Here is a 21,803-nt window from a genome sequence, read left to right on the forward strand (position 1 = left end):
CGTGCGTGTGTGTGTTGGGTTGAGACATAAAATGTATTTCTATCTCTTATAGTAAAAACGGTTTCAGAAATACCAGCTTAAAATTATCTCCTCCAAGAGCAGGAAAGGGAATATCTATTTATTGAGGTTCTAGAATGTTATTAGACCTGCTATTTCACATGAGCTTATTTGGGTCTCCTTCTATTCTCCAAGATGGGCACTGCTAAACCCATTTTATAGATGAGGAACTGAGGCCCATGGAAGCCAAACTGATTGTTTAGAGCATATATCAACGTTCCAGAACCCTGGTTTGTCTGACTTCAAGGACAGAATCCTCGCCACAGCACCCACGGCTCTGCGCTGCGCATACACAGACACACACAATGCACACCCCAAGGAGGGGATGTCCGCCCTAGGTTTGAAAAGTGTTATGCTGGGCAGTCAAAGCTTATGCACACCTTGCCCCTATGAGAGGGACTTTCCGGAGAGGTAGCTCGTTTCTGAGCTCACATCCAATACTGACAACAGAAGCTGTACTCCTTGGAGGGAGATGGTATTATCACCCCCTTCCTCCAGCCTCCCGTCCAGGGCTGGGCATACAACCTGGGTGTGTAAGAGCGAAGCACAAGCTTCCAGGTGGCTCCTGGGGAAGACAGTTTCCTTCCCAAGACAGGTACATAAGAGTCCCCAACCTCCTTCTTACCACCCTGGCAGCCCCCTGCTTCCCCTCTGGGTAGTGGCCCCATGTCCTCATGGGGCAGCAGTGACTATCTTAGAACCAGAGGGACAGGCCAAGCAGTGACCCAGCAGACTCAAACGTGGTAAAGCTGCTGCCCCAGCCCCAGCACTGAGACCCCTGGTCTTCCTGCTATTGGAAGTCACTGATGTCCTTATGGTTTAAGCTGTTGTAGGCCTGGGCTCCTAGTGGCCTCTCCCCCTGAGCAGGACAGTCAAGAGGCAAATGCTTAGGGAGAAGGAAGGGAAGGTGCTCACCTTTACTCTGTCTGATCCGGAAGAGGTAGAGGGCTGCAATCGCCAGAACCACCAGCAAGGCACACACAACACTCACCACGACGTAGACGCTCCATTCCTTCTTGGTAGGCATGTCTGGGGACCACAGGGAATAGTGACTTCATGTGTGCAGAGTAAGAACAAAGAAAACCAAAGCCCACCGCTCCTTTCCACCACTGAGCAGGCATCATTAACCGAGAACATCTGGCTGGGCCCCTCAGAGGGCTTGAGCCACATGGGCACGTTCATGGGTCTGCACACCCTTGCCCCTGAGATGCCAGGAGGAAAAATACTTGCTGCTAACAGCCATAGAGGAACCCTGGGTGCTGGATGTGAGCAGAAATCTCTCTTCTGAAGAAGAGAAACACGGTCCTTCTCATCTGGAGTGAACCACAAAATGGCCATAGAGGCAGCAAAGATCCATCAGAAACTGAATAAGCAACTGGGTGTGCTTATTGGGGTGGAGATGGGGGCGCGACAAGAAGCGACAGTGAGGAGTGGTGGACATGCTGGCTGGACGCCAGGCTCTGCAGAGCTCAGGGGCTGACCTCTGGTCTATGCCCTGGACCCAGGCTGCGCACGCTGAGCTTCGGAGCCAGCTCAGGAGCTCTGAACCAGAACCAGTGGAGGCACAGACACAGGCAGGGGCCTGCACTACAGCACAGTGTCAGTTAGGGGCAGAAGCACAGGTTCACATCAGTGCCCCCAACTAGGTGTGAGACCTGGGACACGTCAGTTAAACCTCTCCAACACCCTGGCTTCCTCTTCTTTTATTGGGGCCAACAGTAATACCTACCTCACTGAACAGCTGTGAGGATTACCTAAGTCACTATAAACCAACTAACTAGCCAACTACCAACTAACTGGCCAGCTCATGTTTCCATCCTCTTGGAAACTATTTACTGAGTGTCTACTGTGTGCCAGGCCCTGAAGTGATGATGCTGAATAAGGCAGTCATGGCGCAACCAGCTGAGACTGAGAGCTGAGGGGTCAAAAGCTCATCTCCTTAAATAATGCCATGAACAGGCAGAGGCCCAGAGAGGGGCCCTAACTTGTCTAAAGTCACACAGCAAGCCAGTGACAAAGCCAGAGTGGAAGTCCACACATCCTGTCCCTGATGCAGTGTACCTGATAAATCTGATGTAGTAAAAGACCCCTTAGACGTGGCCCCAAGGCTGCTTTAGAGCCTCCCCAAGAGGGCATAAAGGGAGAAATGCCTCTGTTCAAATCCATTCAAGGGTTTCTACTACGTGCAAAGTACCAGCCACATTGAGGACAGGTGATGAAAAATTTAATGGTGGCACTGCCATGCCAACTAGGTGCTGCCATTTCAAAAAGCAGACATGCCCTGGACCCAGGATGCCCCATTGAAGGGGACTGAGTGAATGATACCCAGACACCCTCGGCTCTCTCAGGAAGAGGGGCAGTGTTACTCAGTATGTGCTTATTACGTAAACGAGTGTGTGCTTTGGCCTAAAAGTGCTCTGGGACATGGTCCCCCAGAAACACTTGCATGTGGGGTGGAATGCACACAAAGATGTCAATTACAGTATTTCTGTAGTTGTTTTTTGAGACAGGGTGGAGTGTAGTGGCATAGTCATTGCTCACTTCAACCTTGAACTCTTGGGTGCAAGTGATCCTATTGCCTCAGCCTCTTGAGTAGCTGGGATTAAATAGAGGCATGCACCACAACGCTGGCTAATTTTTAAATAATTTTGGTAGAGACAGGATCTTGCTATGTTTCCCAGGCTGGTCTCGAACTCCTGGTTTTATGCAATCTCCCCACCTTGGCCTCCCAAAGTGCTGGGATTACAGCCATGAGCCACCATGCTGGCCCTTATCGCAAGCTGCGACCACCCTGACTGCCCCGCCCCCACTCCCAGTGGGGCAGACTCCCAACGGCAGCCTGGGGACCCAGGCAGTGCCTGCAGAGTGGGAAGAGAGGTGGGCCGACAAAGAACAGGGGTGTAACGACTGTCAGGGAAAGAAGGCAAAAGGTGGGACACTGTGAACGGTGATCTCCCTCCCGCCCTGCTTTTCTCGTGTGATACGTATTTACGTCAAAAGATACACCAGCACGTGCACCAGACTCTCATCCGTAGTAAATGGTGGACTGTGGGATTTGAGGGAATTGAGTTGACTTTAAAATTCTGCTTTATGTTTATAGACATCTAGATTATTCTATAATAAGCACACAGACTACCTTTAACATTAAAAAAAAAGGACAAAATTGAGATAAAACTTAAAAAGAGCTGGGTCAGCTGCAGTGGAGGTCTCACCAGTGGTGGTGTCTGTGCCCTGCTCCTTCGGGTGGGCAGAGAACTCCACGGTATAGTTTCTGTTGACCGGTGGCTCCCCGTCATGCTCCACCTGGCAGGTGAGCACCACGGCGTCCCTGTGGGCAGAGGAGTTCACCAGGAGCCAGCTTGTCCAGCTATAAGTCCCATCCTTGTTCTTTACAGGGGTCGAGGCCGTTTCGGTTCGGGACACATTTCCATTTTCCAACCAGGTCAGCTGAAGTTTCCCAGGGTAGAACCTCTCCACCCGGCAGGTGACGTTCACCTGGTTCCCCGCCATCGTGGGCTGGTGGGTAACCTCCAAGGTGGGCGGAACTGAAACAGCACAGGGCAGAAGCTCTGACCTCATGACACAGGCAGGTCACAGAGGACGGGCTGAGTAACTTAGCTTCCCCACCAGGGCAAGGGTGTCGCCAGACAGTGGTAGGCATGCAGTAGGTGCTCAAACATTGAGGGCACTCTTCGGGTATAAGTAAAAGTACTAAGTTCAATGCCAGGCACACAGTGGGTGTTTAATGACTGGTAGTACCTTTCAAGGTAATAATGACCGAAATCAACAAGATTTTCAGTCATTATGTAATTTACGACAGATTTTCAGTCAGAATGTAATAACTGTAGCAAAACAGGTGAAACTGCCAAGCACGTGGGGTGTGGCTCCCAGCAGGTGCTCAATAGCTGCAGCTGCTATTGGTGAAATAAACAAACCTACTAGGCACAGTGCTTGGCACAGGGTGGGTGTTCACCTGGGAGGTGCCATCAGAATGATGATGTGAGTGGCATACATAGGCACTTGGTAGAAAAACAGAACAGTTAGGAATTAGATTCCAGGCATTTAAGCCCTGGGGCAAAAGGTTGGGCGAGGAGCAGGCTTGGTGGCTAGGGGTGGACTCGGGGCGGGTGTAGGGTTCTCTACCTCGGATGGTCTCAGACAAGTTGGCAGTCCCACGGAGAGGGCTCCCTTGCAAGGTGACGTGGGCTACCTCACAGATGACCTGAGAGTGGACATCTCCAGGGTCCAGCACCACCCTCGCTGTGCTGTTTACACGGAAGGAGGCCTTTTCTCCTGTGGGGTCCACAGTGGTCTGGACATCCGAGAGCTCATTCCCATTTTTAAACCACTTCAGGGTGATGTTTCGGGGGGAGAAGCCATGGGACTCACAGGTGAAGGTCACCGTCTGCTTAGCTGTGGCCCTTGCCGCAGGACCCAATACCACAGGGACAGAGGGTTTGGCTAAAAAGGAGCATTTATAAACAGAAGACGTGATTACAATGACCATCACTAATGATAGGCATGTGACCCTGTCAAGGATCTTTACAGACATTATTGTTTAATCCTATGATAACACTGGGAGGTGGCTTCCTTCACTTCAGCTGATAGACCAGGACACAAAGTTTCGGAAACGGTGAGACCAGCCTGAGGTCAGACAGTGAGTAGGGGGCAGGGCCCAGCAGGATTTCTCTCTGTACAGGGTGATTTCCCCCAATCTCAGCACAAGGACAAAATTACTGATAACTTTTCCTAGCCAGCCTCCTCTGACACCTCGCCAACCCCAGAGAGATTGTTTATAGGAGTCAGTGCAGGGAACAGATGACAATGTGGCACTAGTGTTAGAGCCCACAGCCTGAACAGCCCACAAAGGGGCGGCCTGGCACATCCAGCTCCTCATCTGTGAAATGGGACAGCAGCATTTGCCCACCCTGGGTGCAGGGAGGGTTCAATGCGGCAATGAAAGCAGTCTTGCTTTGGATCAAACACAGAAGATGCTTCACAAACTAACCACAGATCTACCTTTAACCCCGACTTTACACATAGCCAGAGCTCTTCCATAAGGTATTTATGAATTTAGTTCCTATTTTTCATTCTTCCCACAAATATTCCAGGAGGATGTAATCTGTGTCAAGTCCTAAATTTGAAAGGGAGAGGGCAGAAGGATAATTTTCTAAATCTGCAGTTTTCTTGGGTCAGTTTCAGTTGGAAAACAAAGACTACTCAGCGCAGAGAAAGCCAAAGGTGTTTAATTTCTTTACTGTTGGTTAATGACAAGAGACCCAGGCTCAGGAAACCAGAGCAGGCAGAGGCACTTCCTGGGTGGATCAGAACAACAGGGCAGGTTCTCTCCGTGGATGGGGCCTGAGTCCCCAAATTGCTGATTATTCCCTGCACCTAATTGGGGCAGCAGTCACCAGGAAGCGGCTATCACACGTATTTGCATTTGTGAACATTAACTTGCTCCCTAACACCCAGCAGCATTTAGACGACACTAGTAAGAAGGGTGTCACTTGAAGAAGTCACCTCATCAAAACACAGCAGCCCAGATGTCCCTAAAGGGACAGGAAGCTGTAATTAGCCCCCATTTATCAAGGGCTCCTCAGCCTGACACGACCTGCCCTTCTGGGCCCTCAGCTCTGTGATCCCCCATCCCTGGGAGGGGTCCTCGGTGAGCCCCTTTACAGGACAAGGCTCAGAGAGGACCTGGCTGGCCGAGGGCCCAAAGTGGATAAAATCCCCACCCTGGTAAGGTGAGTGAGGACAAGTGAACACACAGAGCCTGGCATGTAGTAGGTGCTTAATAAAGAACAGCCACGACTGTTATCGTGAGGTCTGGCACCACTGGTTCTGAAACTACACATTTATTCTTTAGGCAGAACACAGCAGAGGAGAAACACCAGGAAAAGTCTCAAATCCTGCCCCCTGCAGCTCCGTGAAAACCCAAAGCATGACTGGAGCAAAAACCACCAAGTGACCAGTTTCTCCTCTTCTACCGAACAACCCTCAGGAAACAGTTTTGGTAAATGGGGTTCAAAACACAGACAAGATCCCAGGTACTCCCTCCAGAGGAGCCATTTACAAGAGATGGAAACATTTTGCAAAGAGCAAACAGGGTCCTCAGTGACATCATGATGTGTCACGGCAGTGAGGGTTCTGGGGCTGAACTGTGAGGATGTGCTGGGATTCCAGAGCCTGTGTAGACACGGGCATGTCTAAGACAGGAAGGTCCCCAGCACCAAGTCTGGGTCTGAGCAGAACTTTAGTCCCGGCCATGCTCCTGAGAGCATGGCCAGGCCACTGTGACCTCCACAGAGTGACAGCACAGGCTGCTCTGAAGTCCCCACACCTAGAAAAGCTGTTGTTTCACTTGACACCACAGAGGACCACCTTTTCTAGGAACAGGGGCACCCAACTTATCCTCTGTGACTCAGGGCCTCCCTTTGCCCTGTGTGTTAGTCTTTGGATTATTAAGAACTTCAGGTGCCCAGGCCCTGACAGACCAATTAAATTGGCATATCTAGGTAGAGCTGGGTTTACCAAAGGTTCCTAGGTGACTCTACAGAGAAGTGGTAGGTGAGAGCCCCCACCCCGTCCCATTTGCACTGAGGCCTGGAGGGGAAGGGCCCTACCATGTTTCATGGCCCCAACACACATGGTGCACACGGTCTGAGTTCTGCTCCAAGCACTTTGTACATTTGACTCCTTTGGTTCCCGCCCCTGCTGTGGGGATGGTGTTGTCACCCACAGGTGAGGACACAAGGCTCACTGTGGTGCAGGGGCTTCTCTGAGGCCACAAGCTGGGAGGTGGCAGAGCTGGGGTGTGGCCCAGGCAATGGGGCTCCTGCCCCTGTTCTCGTAACCATAGTGCTACAGATGCTCATACTAACCCTGATAGCACCCCCTGAGGCTCCACGCATGTCCCCTCCTGTCCTCACAGCACCCCCAAGGGTAGCCATGACCATCACCACTTCACAGATGGGAAACCGTGGACTCAAGGGAAGCCAAGACCTGCCTAAGACCACACGACCTTGATGACAGCCCACGACTTACTGAGGTCTCTTCTCACCCCAGGCTCACTGTGTCCTCATAATACCCTGGAGGGTTTGGTGCAATTGTCCACATTGTACATATGGGGAAACGGAGGTTCGACAAAGGGAATTGTGTTGCCCAAGGTCACACAATCTTGAATGTGTCACCCCTAGATTTGAGAGTGCCTACAATGTGCTAGGTGATTTCAAATCCTTTCTACTCTCTTAAAGGAGTCCATGATTGTCACCCTTTACAGATGAGAAAACTGAGTCTGGAATGACCACACTGTCTCCTTGTCCCCCATGTGTCCCAGTGGGCATTTCCTGTGCCCCTCAAGCTTCCATGTCTGTCAGCAGAGCAAGTGTTCTGACACTGGTACCCCCTCTGAGATTTCTTCCTCTGAGATTCTCAACTTGAAGCACCTCTAGGGATAGCCCCCCAACCGGGGTGCCTAGGCCTGATCACCCGGCAGCCAGGAACAGAAGTCGGGGGCTCCTGACAGCTGAGGGGAGAACTCGAACTCCTGCTCACAAGGGACTCCACTAGGAAATCCCTCATCTCCTCATCCTTGGTGTTTAGCAGCCCAGGGGCTGCAGAGGAGACCCTGTCCCTGAGTGCTGTTCAGGGAAGGAGCCTTGAGTACTTCTCCTGTGTGGAGCCGGGTCCTGCAGGAACTGGCCGTGTAAAGCAGCCCCTCCAGCCTTCACAGGACTGTTTCTGATTTGTCTGGTTTTGGTGCTTATTGCTGTGCAACTGAATAGCGCAGGAGCTTAGAAGTAGAAGGGTAGCGCACACTGTGACCAGCATGGCTGGGTGCCACAGGGACAGGGGCTGTGCGTCAGGATGTAGGGTTGAAACCTCGGCTCCCCTCTGCTCTCAGGTCAGGTCCTCTCTCTGAGCCTCAGTGTCCCCATCTGTAAAGAGGTAGCAGGTGGCCCCTCCCTGACAGCACTGGTTACAGGAGAAAGTGGCAGGATGAGGAGGCATCACTGGCACAGCTGTCACCCCCTGGCCCCTGACCCGCCTCCTGCCTATCTCACCAGGGCATCATTTAGGCCGAGGGCAAGGCCAAGGGGAGTGAGCCTCTGCCAGGAGCCAGCAGACCTGAGTCACGCCTGAGCCACTTCCTGGCTGGGATGGCCTGGGCATGGATGTGCCATCTGGGGATTACTGTGCCTCTAATTGTAATATCTGCAAAGTCAGGAGAAAGCCACCTTCCCTGCCTATGTCCAGGGTTACGGGGAACTTGAACGCTATAACACCTAGGATCAAATATTTGCAATAGCCACATAAATTAAAATATTCATGTCTTCTGAGTGGAGATGCCATTTCTGGTAGGCATCTTCCACCTGTGCAGTGCAGGACAGTGCACGTAACAACCCATCCATGCGGCACGGCCTTAGCTAAAGGATGGGAACAAAGCAAATATCCATCCATAGAAGACTATCATATAAATTTTGGTATTTCCACACAGTGGATTATTCTGCAACTGTCAAACAAGCTCTCTATTTCCTGATATGGAATCTCTATATGGAACGATAAAGCTTAAGTTTTGGAGAGGTTTTCCAAACAACAAGGGGACTCAGGTTCTAAATGGGGTTGTGGAATCCTGTACCTTTGGGAATGTGATGAGAAGAAAAAGTGCTGGCTCCCTGCTCAGTGGTTTTGCTCTAGGAGCTTTGATCCGGCACCTACGATGCACTGGACTCCTCCATGCAGAGTATATGATAACCAGACCAGGACAGAGCCTGCCTGGAATCAGATCTGGGTTCTGGTCTCAGTCTTGTCACTAATTGTCTGTGTGATCCTGTGCAAGGCCTCAGGTTCCCCATTTGTAAAGGGGGTTGGGCTGAGTGGCCTGAAGGTCCTTCCTGTGCTCATGGCCAGGATTCTGAGACAGAGGAGATCCAGAGCCTTAGGCAGAAAACCCAAAATGAGCCTCTTTGCTGCTTCCACTGGGGAACCCCTAAGTCACCCCCATGGGGGAACCTTTTCCCTGGAGTGAGTTTTGAGTTGACCCAGCTCTGCTCGGAGCCTTCTGTGACTGCCTCAGTCCCTGAAACACGTAAGAGTTTTCTGCACAGACCCTCAGCACACACCCAACTTCCTACCATGGCCATCAGATTGAACAGTGAACTTGTGACTCTTAGGAATCTTCCCAGTGGGATGTTCCTGAAGACAAAATAAAGGAAAACACATCTATCCCTTCCCTGCCCTGGACAGACTTCTCCTCCTTGGAAGGGAGGAGAACTTGAGCTTCCCAGGGGCAGAGTGCTGCCTGTGTGTTCACTGCTGTTTCCACAGCACCCAGGGAGGAGCCAGCACACAGTAGGTTCTCAATGGGTACCTGCTGCATAAAGGGAGATTCGGCGTCCCAGAGGGGAAAGAGCTCTCTGGGGGCAGCAGGTCAGTGCTGGCCTGTGGCTGGGTATGTCATTCAATCTGTCAGTTTCCCATCAGTGGGACCAAAGGGCTGGGCCAGACTGGGAAAGGCAAGGGCTGGGGAGCCAGGCAGGTCAGGGTGCAGACTTCCTGCCATTTACCAGCTGTGGAGCCTGGAGAAAGTAACATGACATTGACAGGCCTCAACTTTCCTGCTGTGTAGCAGAGGTGCTATCAGATCATGAAAATGAGGACCCTCCACACCTGATTTTTTACTCAGCCTGGAGAGTGTTGTTACTGACTTATCATCACACATCAGGGGACAGAGGAGGCCCCCACTGCACTCACCACTCACAGACACCTCAGTGCCTGGTCCAGACTTAAACTCCACGGTTTCAGGAGTTGCTCTTTTGAACTTCACACAGTAGTAGGTGCCGGCGTCAGCTGGGGTGATGTTACTGATGCGGATGGAAAAGTCCAGGTTGTCTCTCTTCGTGTGATCTGTGATGTTTGTTACCCGGGAGGGGTGGACTTTTTGACTGTAGATCAATTCTCGGTCTCGCCCAGTCCCCTTGAACCAACTGATGGGCCCCACGGGGACCTGGGAGGTCATAGTGCAGCGCAGAGTGGCCGTCTCTCCAGCGGCGACTGGCACTGACCTGTCGGGCTGAATCACCTGCAGCTCCTCTCCTGTCATCCCTGGAGGGACACACAGAGCAGTCGTTTATCCACCTATGTGACACTGCATGTTTTCTCAAGTGTTCATTGGCAACAATTGCCACTGTCTGGTGCACACCCTGAGAGGGCCGTAAGCACAGCACTCTGCTTCTGTCACCTCATTCAACCCTCTCAACACCCCCATAACAGGATACTGTGCTACAAATGAAGAAACTGAGGCCCAGAGGGCTGAGTGACGCCACAAAGCATGGGTACCTGAGTCCTCTATGGAAGAGTCAATTCTGAGCTGGGTCCTAGAATTCCAATCTAAATTTATCGAGAGGAAGGGGCCCGTGTTTCTCACAGGAACAGCCTGGCAAAGGCTCAGAGGCGGGAGCTGAGGGTGAGGGGCTCTACAAGCCCTCAGATTCTGTTTCAGAGCAAAAAGTAGGCCGTGAGTGGGGACGCTGAGCTCAGGGTCAGGGTTAGGAGTAAGGCAGGAGAACTTGGTTAAAGCCCTGCCCAGTGGCTTACGGCTGTGACCCTGGGGCGTCGCATAGATGAATGACACAACCCAGCGGGTACTCGTGCGAAGTGTTTGTGACAACTGCCACGTGTTGCACAAGAGTGAGACCTGCCCTTTGTTTGGGCAGAGCCCTTTACTGTTTCTCTCAGGCTTGGTTTCCCCATCTGTGAAGTAGTTACTAGGACCGCACTTCGAGGGATCTCTGGGAGGTCCAAACAAGCCCAGGCCAGGCAAGGACAGGGTCAAAAAGTAGCATCTGGTCTTTGGAGCCATCAGATCTGGTTTGAAACCCGGCTTGCTAAGGCCTTATCTACAAGGTGGGCAGAAGACCCCCAGGCCTCTGCTTTGTTCTGAAAGGAAAATGAGATCACTTAGCACGGAGCTGGGCATGGGGACCTGCTGTTACTACACAAACATGAATAAATGGGGAGGGGGCTGGTGCTCAAACCTCACTCCCACTGCCCCTCACTGATGCCCCTGTGGGCCAGGCCCCCACTGGATGATGTGGAGCACACAGGATGCACAGGAGCTGGGCCCAGCCCAGGCCACAAAGGCTCCTGACTGGGCAGCTGGAAGGAGTCTGATAGGTCAGCTGTGGGTAGGGACCCAAGCCCCAAATCAGAGACCACAGGGGCACATGAGACAGGGACCCCAGGTAGAGAGATGGGGAGCAGAGAGGAGGGCACAGCCAAGAAGGTGATAGGCAGGAGGAGGCTACTGTGAAACATGCCGCCAACAGGCAGGAGCCAAGGCACAGCCAGGGCCCCGCTCCTGAGCACGGGGGAGGTACAGGGGACAAGAAAGAAAGGCAGATCATAACGACCTTAGAGAAATACACACAGAGGTAGAGACACAGTGAGAGAGTGAGACAGAGCCGGGGAGACTGCTGTGAGATGGACACAGAAGAGGCATCTGCCTGGTATGCAGAGAGCGGCAACCCAGGGCCCCAAAGGAGCCCTCCACTGACCCCGTGTGACTGTGTCCTGCTGTGCCCTGGGCCACCTCTGTCTTGTACATCAGACAGGGTTGCAGCAGATGCCGTGAGCAGCCCCTCTGGCTCTCCTGGTGAATCTGCCCGCTACGCCATGGCCTGGCACCACCCTGCTGGCAGGGGTGGGGCACCTAAGAGAGGCTCACGGACCCAGGCCTGCCCTGGACTGTGGCAAGCTCAGGGTCATCTGGGCTTGTCGTGCCTCTTCCCTCCTTTCCCAGTATCACCCAGCCCTGCCTCCAGCCAGGGGTCACCCTTGGGGCCAGTCTCAGATTGCCAGGCAGAGTGTGCCTGATCCCCATGGCACAGGGGATGGGGAAGAACCAGAGCCCATGAGGGACAGGGGCTTGGCCAGTGTCAGCCAGGACAAGAGTGTTGGGGCTTTTGGCCAGGTATGTGGGAGGCCCACAGGGGCAGGTAGAAGCACCAGAGGCAGCACTGGGCCAGGAACATTCCTGGAGGGTGAGCATTTTGGCATGGGAGACTGGATGGACTGGAAATGCCACTTAGAGGAAACAGAGGTGCTGTGACCAGCAGGCCTGGGCAAGAACATGACTCCCCTCTGAGGCAGCTCAGTACCCAGCCTCCCTGGGCCCCCAGTCCACCACGTGGGGTTCCAGTGCCCCCCAAGGACTGTGACATAGTTGTATGACCACCACATAGGTGCTGCTTAAATTTCAGTTCCTATCCTATTATTATCACATAATTGTATCATTTATATATTTGATTTTCTCTGAATCGTCATATTCCCAATACTAGGATATAGGATCCAGAAGGGACTTTTCCCAACCTCCTACCTAGAACAGTGTCAGGCATACATACACTGGTTCTCAAATAATACATGCTTAGCGAACGCAATGAATGAATAAAGGAAGGATTTTATATGCTCCGTGACCCTGGGCACATCTCCTCTCTTGAGTCCCTTTCTCCATCTGTTAAAAGGAGCTACTATTGGCATATGCAGGAGAGGCTGAGGGCCCGGAGCCCAGGACGGAGCCTGGCTGGCAGTTATTATTATCCTTATCAATATCACCAGCAGGGCTGTGAGTCAGCAGTCGGTGAGGGAGGGGAGTGCAGGAGCGCTGCGGAGTCAGGCGTGCAGCATGTTGGAACAGGGCTATTCTTGTGGTGCAGCCGGAGGCCTGTAATCACACCCCGGGCAGGCGACAATAAAATCTGGAGTTGTGCAGGGCTGGCTCCCCCATTTTTTTTTTTTTTTTTTTAGCTCCTCTCAAGCTCTCTCCACCAAATGCAGCCAGATTTAGGCAGCTTAATTAATTAGCTAGTGTTTATAAAGCGTTTGAAGAATTTTAAAAGTGCGACGTAAGTGCCAAATATTATTTTAATCTGTGTATGTGTGTGTTTTTTCCAGCAGAGAGTTTTTTCCTTGCTTGCTTTTCTTTTTCTCTGCAGGTTCTGTTCTGGGAAACCGGCTCGTTAAAAATCAGTCCTGCAGTTCTGGGCCTGGGGTCATCATGCTGGCACCGCTGACCAAACCACTTCCTCCTCTCGCTTTCCCTCCTGGCAGAGCAAGGCTGTCCAGGGGCCTGAGCCATCTCTGGGAGAGAAGGGCAGCTGTTCCCACGCACTGCTGGTGGGAGTGGAAATTGGAACATCCTCTTGGGAAAGCAGCTTGGCAGGATGAACCAAAGGTGTGAAATCAGCTCGCCAGCCTTTGCTAGGCTGCTCCACGAGGACAGAACCCCAGATAGTGTAGTTTCCTGCATAATGATTATTCCAAAGTTGGAAAAAAACCCAAATGGCCAATGATAGGGGATGGTTAAGTGAGTTACGGGCTATCCCCTACGTGGAATTAGAGGCAGCCATAACAAGCCATTACCATAAAAGCTGCGGTAATATAGACATTTTCATGGCGCAATTTTAAATAATATTGTGGTTATACAAATAAAACCTGTTCATCGCAAGGCATTTAGAGAAAACAAAAAAGTATAAAAACAAAGTAATCTCATATAATACCACCAAAGGTAACGGCAATAAACATTTTCATGTAGTTAAAATGTTGAATGTGAAAAAAAACAATGTGATGTCATACCTTCAGATAACTAAGGATATGTGCTAACATTTTACTTTATTCATCTAAGTGTTCTTATAAAAATGAGAAATTGAAAACATACTAACATCCGAGGAAAGGAGATGGGCTGCCCCATTAGGGTGAATCTACTTAACAGCCAAATCTGTAGCCATGAAAATGATGGTGTGGAATTACAACGGAGAGACGTTACAAGGCCAGAGTCAGCTGCTGAGTTACAGATTCAGTGTGATCCCAAACTTCCAGTTTTGGGAGGGAAAAGTGACATTAAGTATTAGCAATGATTAACTTTAACTGGTAGAGCTATGTGGAATTTTGCTTTCGCTTTTTTTTTTTTTTTTTGCATTACTTGTACAAGAAAAAAAGATGAAGGAAAACTGTACTTTTCTATATGATCTTGACTTTGTGAAATAAAACTATATATAAACTGTAAGGTACTATACAAAGCTATAAAAATGCAACTCTTTTTGGATCATGTCTCTAAAACTGCTGGGTTTTTTCCCCTTCTATTTTGGGTAATTTTCAGACTCTCCAAACTGGAAAAAAACTGAAGAATATTTACTGTATCTTATTTGGTTTAAAAAAAATGAAACATGTAATATGTATATTATATATATGTCTATTATTTGAATGAACATCCCCTCCAGGGATTTTGCCTGTTTTGGTCACTGCTATTTCTCCAGCTCCTAATACTGTGGTTGGCACAGAATAGATGCTCAAAAAATATTTGCTGATTGACCAACCAATTGCATGTCTAGAGGAAAAGGTCTAAGATGATATGATAAACACCGCAATGTTGTGTTGTGTGACATCAGGACTGGGGTGGGATAGGGTGGGCACGCTTTCTTATTTATCATAAGTAATATATTGCATATATTGAAGTCTTTTTTGCAGTGGACATTTATGGCTTTGGGAAAAAAATAAAAGTAGTAAGACAAAACATATGAATAAGTTTTCCAAGGAAGGAGTCAGCACAGTGCATGGTAAGGTGGTAACTGCTTATTATTCTTTTTTTTTTTCCCCACTATTAAAGTCTATATAACGGCTTATCCCACAAAGAGAGAACACCGGAATACGTTAGACTTTCTTGCTCTAGCAAGCTCAAATTGTGTCAGACACTCTGCTTCTTTGTTATAAGAGGAATTTGTGTTCACAGTGGACAAGAGCACAGGGCAGTCAGTGATGAATTACTGGATCCTCCTATGTGCCAGGCCCTGAGCTCAGCTCTGTGGAATGGCCGTGTCTCTGGCCTGCTGGAGTCTGCATGTTAGGGGTGAAGACAGACTGTGATGGGAAATCACTCCAGTGATTACGCTGGGAATGAACACAACCTCCTGGACAAGTAGCTACTGCTGGCGCCTCTGACTCCATCTCTGACCCTCCCTGACCCACTGCCCCCACTGTCGCCTTTCTCTTCCTTGAATTGGCCAAGGAGGGTGCAACCACCTGTGTCAATGCCACTCAGAGATGTGGTAAGCTGGGGGCTAAGAGCTAATCGCCTGGCTTAGAAAAATATATTCATTTTTTAAAAGGAATGTTCATGTGTGGCTTTTGAGATTAAGAAAAGATCTTAAAAGTTTTCATAAGAAGTGAAAAAATAAACAGAGATGCTGTTCTAATGGAAAAAACAAATCAAGTTAGAACTGAAGCTTGTGGGAGGGAGGCAGGGCCACGGCGATCTCTCCGTGTGATTCCTCCTGAGTTCTCCTTCATCCAGGTGGATAGAATGAAGCTGACGCGTATATTTCCCCAGAGCCAGAGTCACCCAGGCGGGTGTTCACTGCCTTTACAGTGGCTCCTCTGGTCTACACAAACCCAAGGAGTCCTAGGGGCCAGGAGGCTGTGGCTGGAGCTCTGGCAGTGCCTGGGGCTCAGCATTCTAAGGTGGCTACAGTGACATCTGGCCCCCCTTCCCTAACTACGATCATTATCTGATATCCTCAGGGGCTGCGGTTCCTCACTCACACATGCAGTAATCAGGTGCAGCCTCCAGTATCTTCCAGCTTGTGATTTAACACCGTGTGCAAGAGTCTGCAGTACAGGAATATGCAAATGGACACATGCACACAAGTGTGCTGGAGTGTGGAGACAGGGCACGCGCAGGAGGAGTGCACAAGAGAGCAGGTGGACACAAACGTGCTGAGTGTGCACGGAAGAGCAGCACACAGAGTGAAAGGGCACACGTGGCTGGGCAGAGCACAAGCATTTGTACAGGCGCGGTCACCGGGGCAGGCACAAGGGGCTGTGTGCACGTGAGTGTGAAAGGTCCATTTCCCTACCCTAGACTGACTTGTATGTCCTTTGAGGGCAGAGACTGATGTGCAGGAACTCATCAGGGCACAGCAGAGGAGCGTGTCCAAATGTGGGCGGTGGGCAGGCGTTGGGGGGTGAGGACTGTGCAGGGGCAGGTCAGTGTCTGCGCTGTGGGTGGCTGGGGCAAGGGCGGGAGGTGACTGCAGGAGTGGCATGCATGCGAGTGTGTACACACACGTGTGTGTAGCGGGCGAGCGCACGTGCAATGGAGTGGTACACAAATGATGTGACTGTGAGGGGGTGTGCTGACAGGACAGGGGGAGACAGCTGTATGTGGGGACCACTGTGTGCACCCGTATGTCCATACACTGGTGTTCGGGAGAGGCCAGCTGGAAAGGTGCCTGGCACGATGCGGCGGCCGTGTGAGTTTCCACGCACTGGGTGGTGAGAGGAGGAGGGTGAGAGAGAAGCTTCCCTCAAGTCTACCACAGTCTCCTGGGGGACAAGGCCCCATGTGGCACCTGGCCCAGGGTCCTGCCTCTGATGGGAGGTGCTAATGTTTCCGGATTACCTACTTACTATGTGCTAGCCACAGGGCACAGAGGTCACTGGGCCAGCCCAGAACTGCCCTGCTGGAGCCCACAACCCCAAGCAGGAAGGCAAGAGAGACTTGAGGCCAGATTCAAGGTGGCGACTATATCAATGGCTGGCTGCATGGACTCCACAGTTCCCAAAGGGACAGCTCAGGGTTCGACAGCCATAGCTAGACAGTGACTTTCCTCCAGTCAGAATGATTCATCCATGCCCTCTCAAGCCTCACTCTGCTTCTAGGCTCTGTCCTGGAGGCCAGAGAAAGCAGAGCCGAGTGAGACAGGGCTCTCTGCCCTTGAGAATGCCTTAGTCTGCAGGCAGTCCTAGACACAGGTAAGAACTACACACAGTGTGACTGGGGTTGCAAGAGGCTTGGGATGGTGTCTTAAAAGAGGGCATGATCCAGAAGGACTTCCTGGAGGTGGTGGACCCTGAAGCTGGGCCTTTAAGGCCAATACGACTTGGGGTGAAGGAAAGCATTCCAGGAGGAGGGAACGTCCACGTGAGCAGAGATGCGGAGGTGAGAAAAAGGGCCCTGCACAATCTTGGGACCAGGGGAGAGTCATTGGAGCACGCTCACTGGCTGTAAGCAAGCTGGGAGGGGACTAACCTCACATCCTGAAAGATGGTTGTTCTTGCCCATCTGAAGAGCACGCCAGGAGCACTCTGCTGGCACTGCTGGATAAACACCCTGGGTGGACATGACCTAGGTACTGGAGTAGATACGCCATACTGCCACCTGCATTGCAGCTGGTAAAAATGGGGCCCCAGGGGCGGCACCTGTGGCTCAGTCGGTAAGGTGCCGGCCCCATATACGGAGGGTGGCGGGTTCAAACCTGGCCCCAGCTGAACTGCAACCAAAAAATAGCTGGGCGTTGTGGCAGGCGCCTGTAGTCCCAGCTACTCAGGAGGCTGAGGCAAGAGAATCGCTTAAGTCCAGGAGTTGGAGGTTGCTGTGAGCTGTGTGATGCCATGGCACTCTACCGAGGGCCATAAAGTGAGACTCTGTCTCTACAAAAAAAAAAAAAAAATGGGGCCCCAGTGGCCTGGTAAGTAAGACGGGGGCTGGGCCAAAGAGGCCCAGGTGCTGTCTCCTTTACCCTCACTCCAGGCAACTCAGAGCTGGGCACTGTGCCACATCCCTGCAGGGTAAGGGCAGACGCTGCCCTCCCCCGACCTCTCCAGAGAAGGTAATCTCCTTAGGTGCCAAGATAGTCCAGAGCTCAGTTTCTGGGGCCAGAAGATCTGCACGTTTTATCCTTAGCAGAGTGACTTGGCAGGGTCTCTTTCCTCTAAGCCTCTGTTTCCTCACCTGTAAACAGGTGATATAAACCCTCTCCCTCCACAAGGTCAAGTGTTCCATGGTCAGAAGTGCTGGGCCGAGAACTGTAGGTTTCCTTGACTCCTTTTTCTACCAGGGCCCACGGCCCGTCCGTCAGTGGATCCTGCCGCTCGACTTCCAAGATCAGGCCAGATTCTGGCCTTATCTGACCGCCTACACCATATGGCCATCCCTTACCTGGATCCTTACCGCAGCTTCCACATTAATCCCCTTGCCTCTGCCTCACCTCTCTGCAACCCACAGAGGAGCCTCTATAACCTAAGTTAAGTGACTTCCCTCCTTTGAGACCCAGAATCCTTATGGTGGCCCCAGGGCTCTCCAGCTTTGCTCTTCCTCAGTCACGCCACATTCTCCACTTAATCCCAGGGCCATTGCTCTGCCAGACACTTGTATCCCTTTGATATCCACAGATTTTGCACCTTTTCCTCCTTTGGGCCTCAAAGGTCTTCCCTGGATACCTTGTCTAAAATACTATGCCCCTCGATGTCCCTCAGTCAACTCTGTTTTCTACACATGACCCCTACTTGACATACTGTGCATTTTCCTGTTAACTTTTTTAGCGTCCACTTCCCTACCCTACACTGACTTATATGTCCTTTGAGGGCAGGGACTAAATCTTTTTCCCCAGGCTGAGACCAATGCTTGGCACTTGTTGAAGGTACATTTTGATTTGGATTCCAACTCTGCTACCCATAAGACTCCAGGAACCGTCTCGAGCCCTCTGGACCTCTGGCTCCTCCTCTGTAGAGGGAAATGATGATAAGGATACTAAGGTTGTACTGAGGATGAAATGGGCTGACCTGCCTGGCACAGAGTGAGCACTCAATGTAGGGCAGCTGAAACCATGCAGCCGGGTATTTAAGATGAAGGGGGCGACAGATGATCACATCCTTAAGCCCGAGAGGCTCGGGATTCTCTCCAAGGCAGAACCAGCTCTGCCTCAATGTATGTAAGAGATCACTCCAGAAGGAGATGCATGAGCATGCCAGGTGCACCGCAGGCAAGAAGGGAGGGCTAGAGGCCCTGCTGGGCATTTTCTGGGTTTAGATGGAACATGGGGGTGATAAGCAACACTGGTCATGTGATCCTTCTTGCAAAGTAGCAAGAGAAGAACTGTCCATCTGTGTACTTGATATATCCCGTGTACTTAATAGACTTCAAGGGACCAGAAGAGGCTGGGGAAGCAGGCTGAAGGCACTAATGACACCCACTACCTACTGGGCTTGGCCCTCAGCAACCTAAGGACCTTCTTCCCACCTCCCCATTTTACAGAGGAAGAAACTGAGGCCTGGAGTGAGGCCAAGAAGCCAGGTGGTATCCTCCAAACCTCCACGCTCCAACCATTCTCCCGAGACAGGCCCTGAAGCTGCACAGCCATGCTTTCATGGTGCAATGCACACATTAGCCAGATGAGAAGCTCCTCACGATAGCCCAAGGCAGTGAGTGCTGTTGTCACCATCCCCTTCCTACAGCTGAGGAAGCTGAGCCCAGAGAGGCAGGTAAGTGGCAGAGGTGGGATTCAAACACTGGAGCCTGCAGCTACCACGTGCGTGCGATCACTTCTCCCTGCAGTGGGTCCCCTCCAGCTCAGGCTTCTGGAATCTCAGGCTGTCAAGGATGTGCACACATTTTCCAAGCCAAGATAAAGGCCCCCTTAAAAGCGACACACATTTATTAAACGTCATTTGCCAAGGTTTCAGCACACTCTGCTGCCGACAGCAGACAGTCTCCGGACTGAAGGAATTTTTCCCCAAGCTGACACTATTCAAAAATTCCTTTTATAGAGCTTTTTGCAGCTTGAAAAAGCACTTTTCACAACTCTTAGTTCCCTTAACCCTCAACAGTCCCCTGTTTGCGAGGGAATAGTGATAGCATTTCCATTTTATAGATGAAGAAACTGAGGCTCGGAGTGGGGAAGACACCTATTCCAGAGCACACAGCAGCATGTCCATCTCAGGAATATGCCCCAAAGCAGAGGCTCCCTCCATATCTTCTCCTGCCAGAGAAGGAGCCTGGGGAATCACCAAGACCAAGGGCAAGATGGGTACCCAGGCTGGAGCATCAGCACGGGAAGTGACCTGCAGGAGAGCCACCAAGCTGAGCCTCTACTTCACAGAAGGGGAAACTGAAGCTGAGAGGGGCAGAGCAGTGGGTTCAGATCTTGCTGGTAAGTGATGAAGCGGACACTCCACCTGCTTATTCCAGTCTCAAACTATGAAACGATGACAACACAATAACAAGAGGAGCGGTAATGACAGCTTATGAGCACAACACTGCCCAGAGCACGACAGGCCTCGCCGAGCCTCTGCAGGCACCCAGCAAGCCAGGCTGCCACCACCCCCATTTCACAGAGGACCAGATGAGGCTCTGGGAATACAACCACACGGCCAAGGTCACTGCTGAGTGGTCTGACTCCACCTCTGACTATCCTGACCCCCTGCACTAGACTGCCTCATGCAATGATGACCCTCGGGGTGGGGGCTGACTCTGATTGTGCCCTCCACACCAAACCCAGGCCAAGGGTGCAACAGTAATTGTGTCGCGTCTCACGGTTTGTAGTACTTGCTCATTCATCATGGTGTCTAAAGCAGAGCAAGCAGTTTTGTGTAGTCGTAATTTTAAGTACAAATTCTGGGGTTTACTGACCACCTCCTCCCATCCCAGTTGGCACCTGACACCTTTGTGCTTCCTGATGTTTTAGGGCCACTGTGACAGGGATTTGGGGAAAGGTGCTGTCCTGGGCACAGAGGTGGGACTGTGTGGAATTGGCCTGTACAACTTCATACAGCCCCAAACCTCCTATTTAAAAGGGGGAATTTAGCACCCACCTTGTTCCTTCATTCAACCAGTATGTATTAACCTACCTATTGTATGCCAGATCCTGGGAGGCCCAGCAGTGAATATACCAGACACAGTCCTTACTCTCACCTAGCAGATATCCTACAGGGGGAAGCAGGGCTGAAATAATGAAACAAATAAATACAGAAATACCCAGGAGCATTAGGAAACAAAGTTGGTGCAACGATCGAGCATCACAGGAGGAAACTCTTTCAGAGTTGGGTGGTTGGGAAGCCTCTGGGGATATGAGATAGCAGCTGAAACCCAAAGGAAGCAAAGCCAGGAAGGTGTTCCAGTGAGCAAGGACAGCAGGTGCAAAGGCCCTGAGGTAACAAAGCAGCGGGCACAGGAGAGGGCCAGAAAGAAGGCCTCCATGGCTGAAGCCCATGGAGGAAAGAGAGGGTGGTAAGAGATGAGGTCGGAGGGATGGTCCAGGAAATGCCATGCAGTAATAAGGACTTTGATTTCATCCTAAGGGCAGTGGGAACCACAGGAAGGTTTGGATGACTTGACTCACTGCAGCTGCTATGGGTGAAGACGCTGAAAGAGGCAAGGGTGGAAATGGAGAGTGGTGGTGGGGAAACTGCCATATACTGGGCCTGGGATCCAATCCTAGCTCTACTTCAAAGCTGTGTGATCTTGAGTAAGTCACTTTACCTCTCTGATTCTCATTTTATTCTTCTGTCCAATGGGTATAATAATTGTTCCTGGGCAGCGCTGGTGGCTCAAAGAAGTAGGGCGCTGGCCCCATATGCCAGAGGTGGTGGGTTCAAACCCAGCCCTGGCCAAAAACTGCAAAAAAAAAAAAAAAAAGTAACAATAATAATAATAATTGTTCCTATCCAGGATAAAAGGACTGTGGTAAGAAGGTAATATATAGCGATCCCATCACATGGCCAGATGTGCTCAATATCAGTTGCTCGGTGAATCAGATGCTACTTGGTCTGGCCCTGACCTCTGCTAACCCCCGCATCCTTGACTTTAACTCCAGCTGAGCTGGCTTCCTCGCTATTCCTGGAACACAACAAGCTCAGTCCTGCCTCAGGGCCTTTGCACATGCTGCTCCTCCTGCATGGAAGCCTCTTCC

The 21,803-nt window shown here is 51.2% G+C and overlaps 1 protein-coding gene and 1 non-coding gene across 6 annotated transcripts in view; both read right to left on the bottom strand.

Moving 5' to 3' along the window:
• The window catches only part of LOC128573581 (tyrosine-protein phosphatase non-receptor type substrate 1-like), a 43,082-nt gene that overhangs the window by 13,485 nt on the left and 7,794 nt on the right, over positions 1-21,803 (bottom strand). For all 5 annotated transcript variants that reach the window (XM_053573840.1, XM_053573836.1, XM_053573839.1 and 2 more), the window contains exons 3-6: positions 9,817-10,167; positions 4,201-4,518; positions 3,270-3,602; positions 973-1,086 (exon numbers count right to left, since the gene is read on the bottom strand). In XM_053573840.1, the coding sequence (XP_053429815.1) occupies positions 973-1,086; positions 3,270-3,602; positions 4,201-4,518; positions 9,817-10,167 (1,116 nt within the window). The remainder of the gene's footprint in view (positions 1-972; positions 1,087-3,269; positions 3,603-4,200; positions 4,519-9,816; positions 10,168-21,803) is intronic.
• LOC128574368 (small nucleolar RNA SNORA28) lies at positions 14,716-14,838 on the bottom strand. Its single transcript, XR_008376740.1, has one exon. It is a non-coding gene; the product is annotated as a small nucleolar RNA SNORA28 (small nucleolar RNA).

Source organism: Nycticebus coucang, chromosome 21 (genome assembly GCF_027406575.1).
Source record: "Nycticebus coucang isolate mNycCou1 chromosome 21, mNycCou1.pri, whole genome shotgun sequence".
In the NCBI taxonomy this organism is placed as follows: domain Eukaryota; kingdom Metazoa; phylum Chordata; class Mammalia; order Primates; family Lorisidae; genus Nycticebus; species Nycticebus coucang.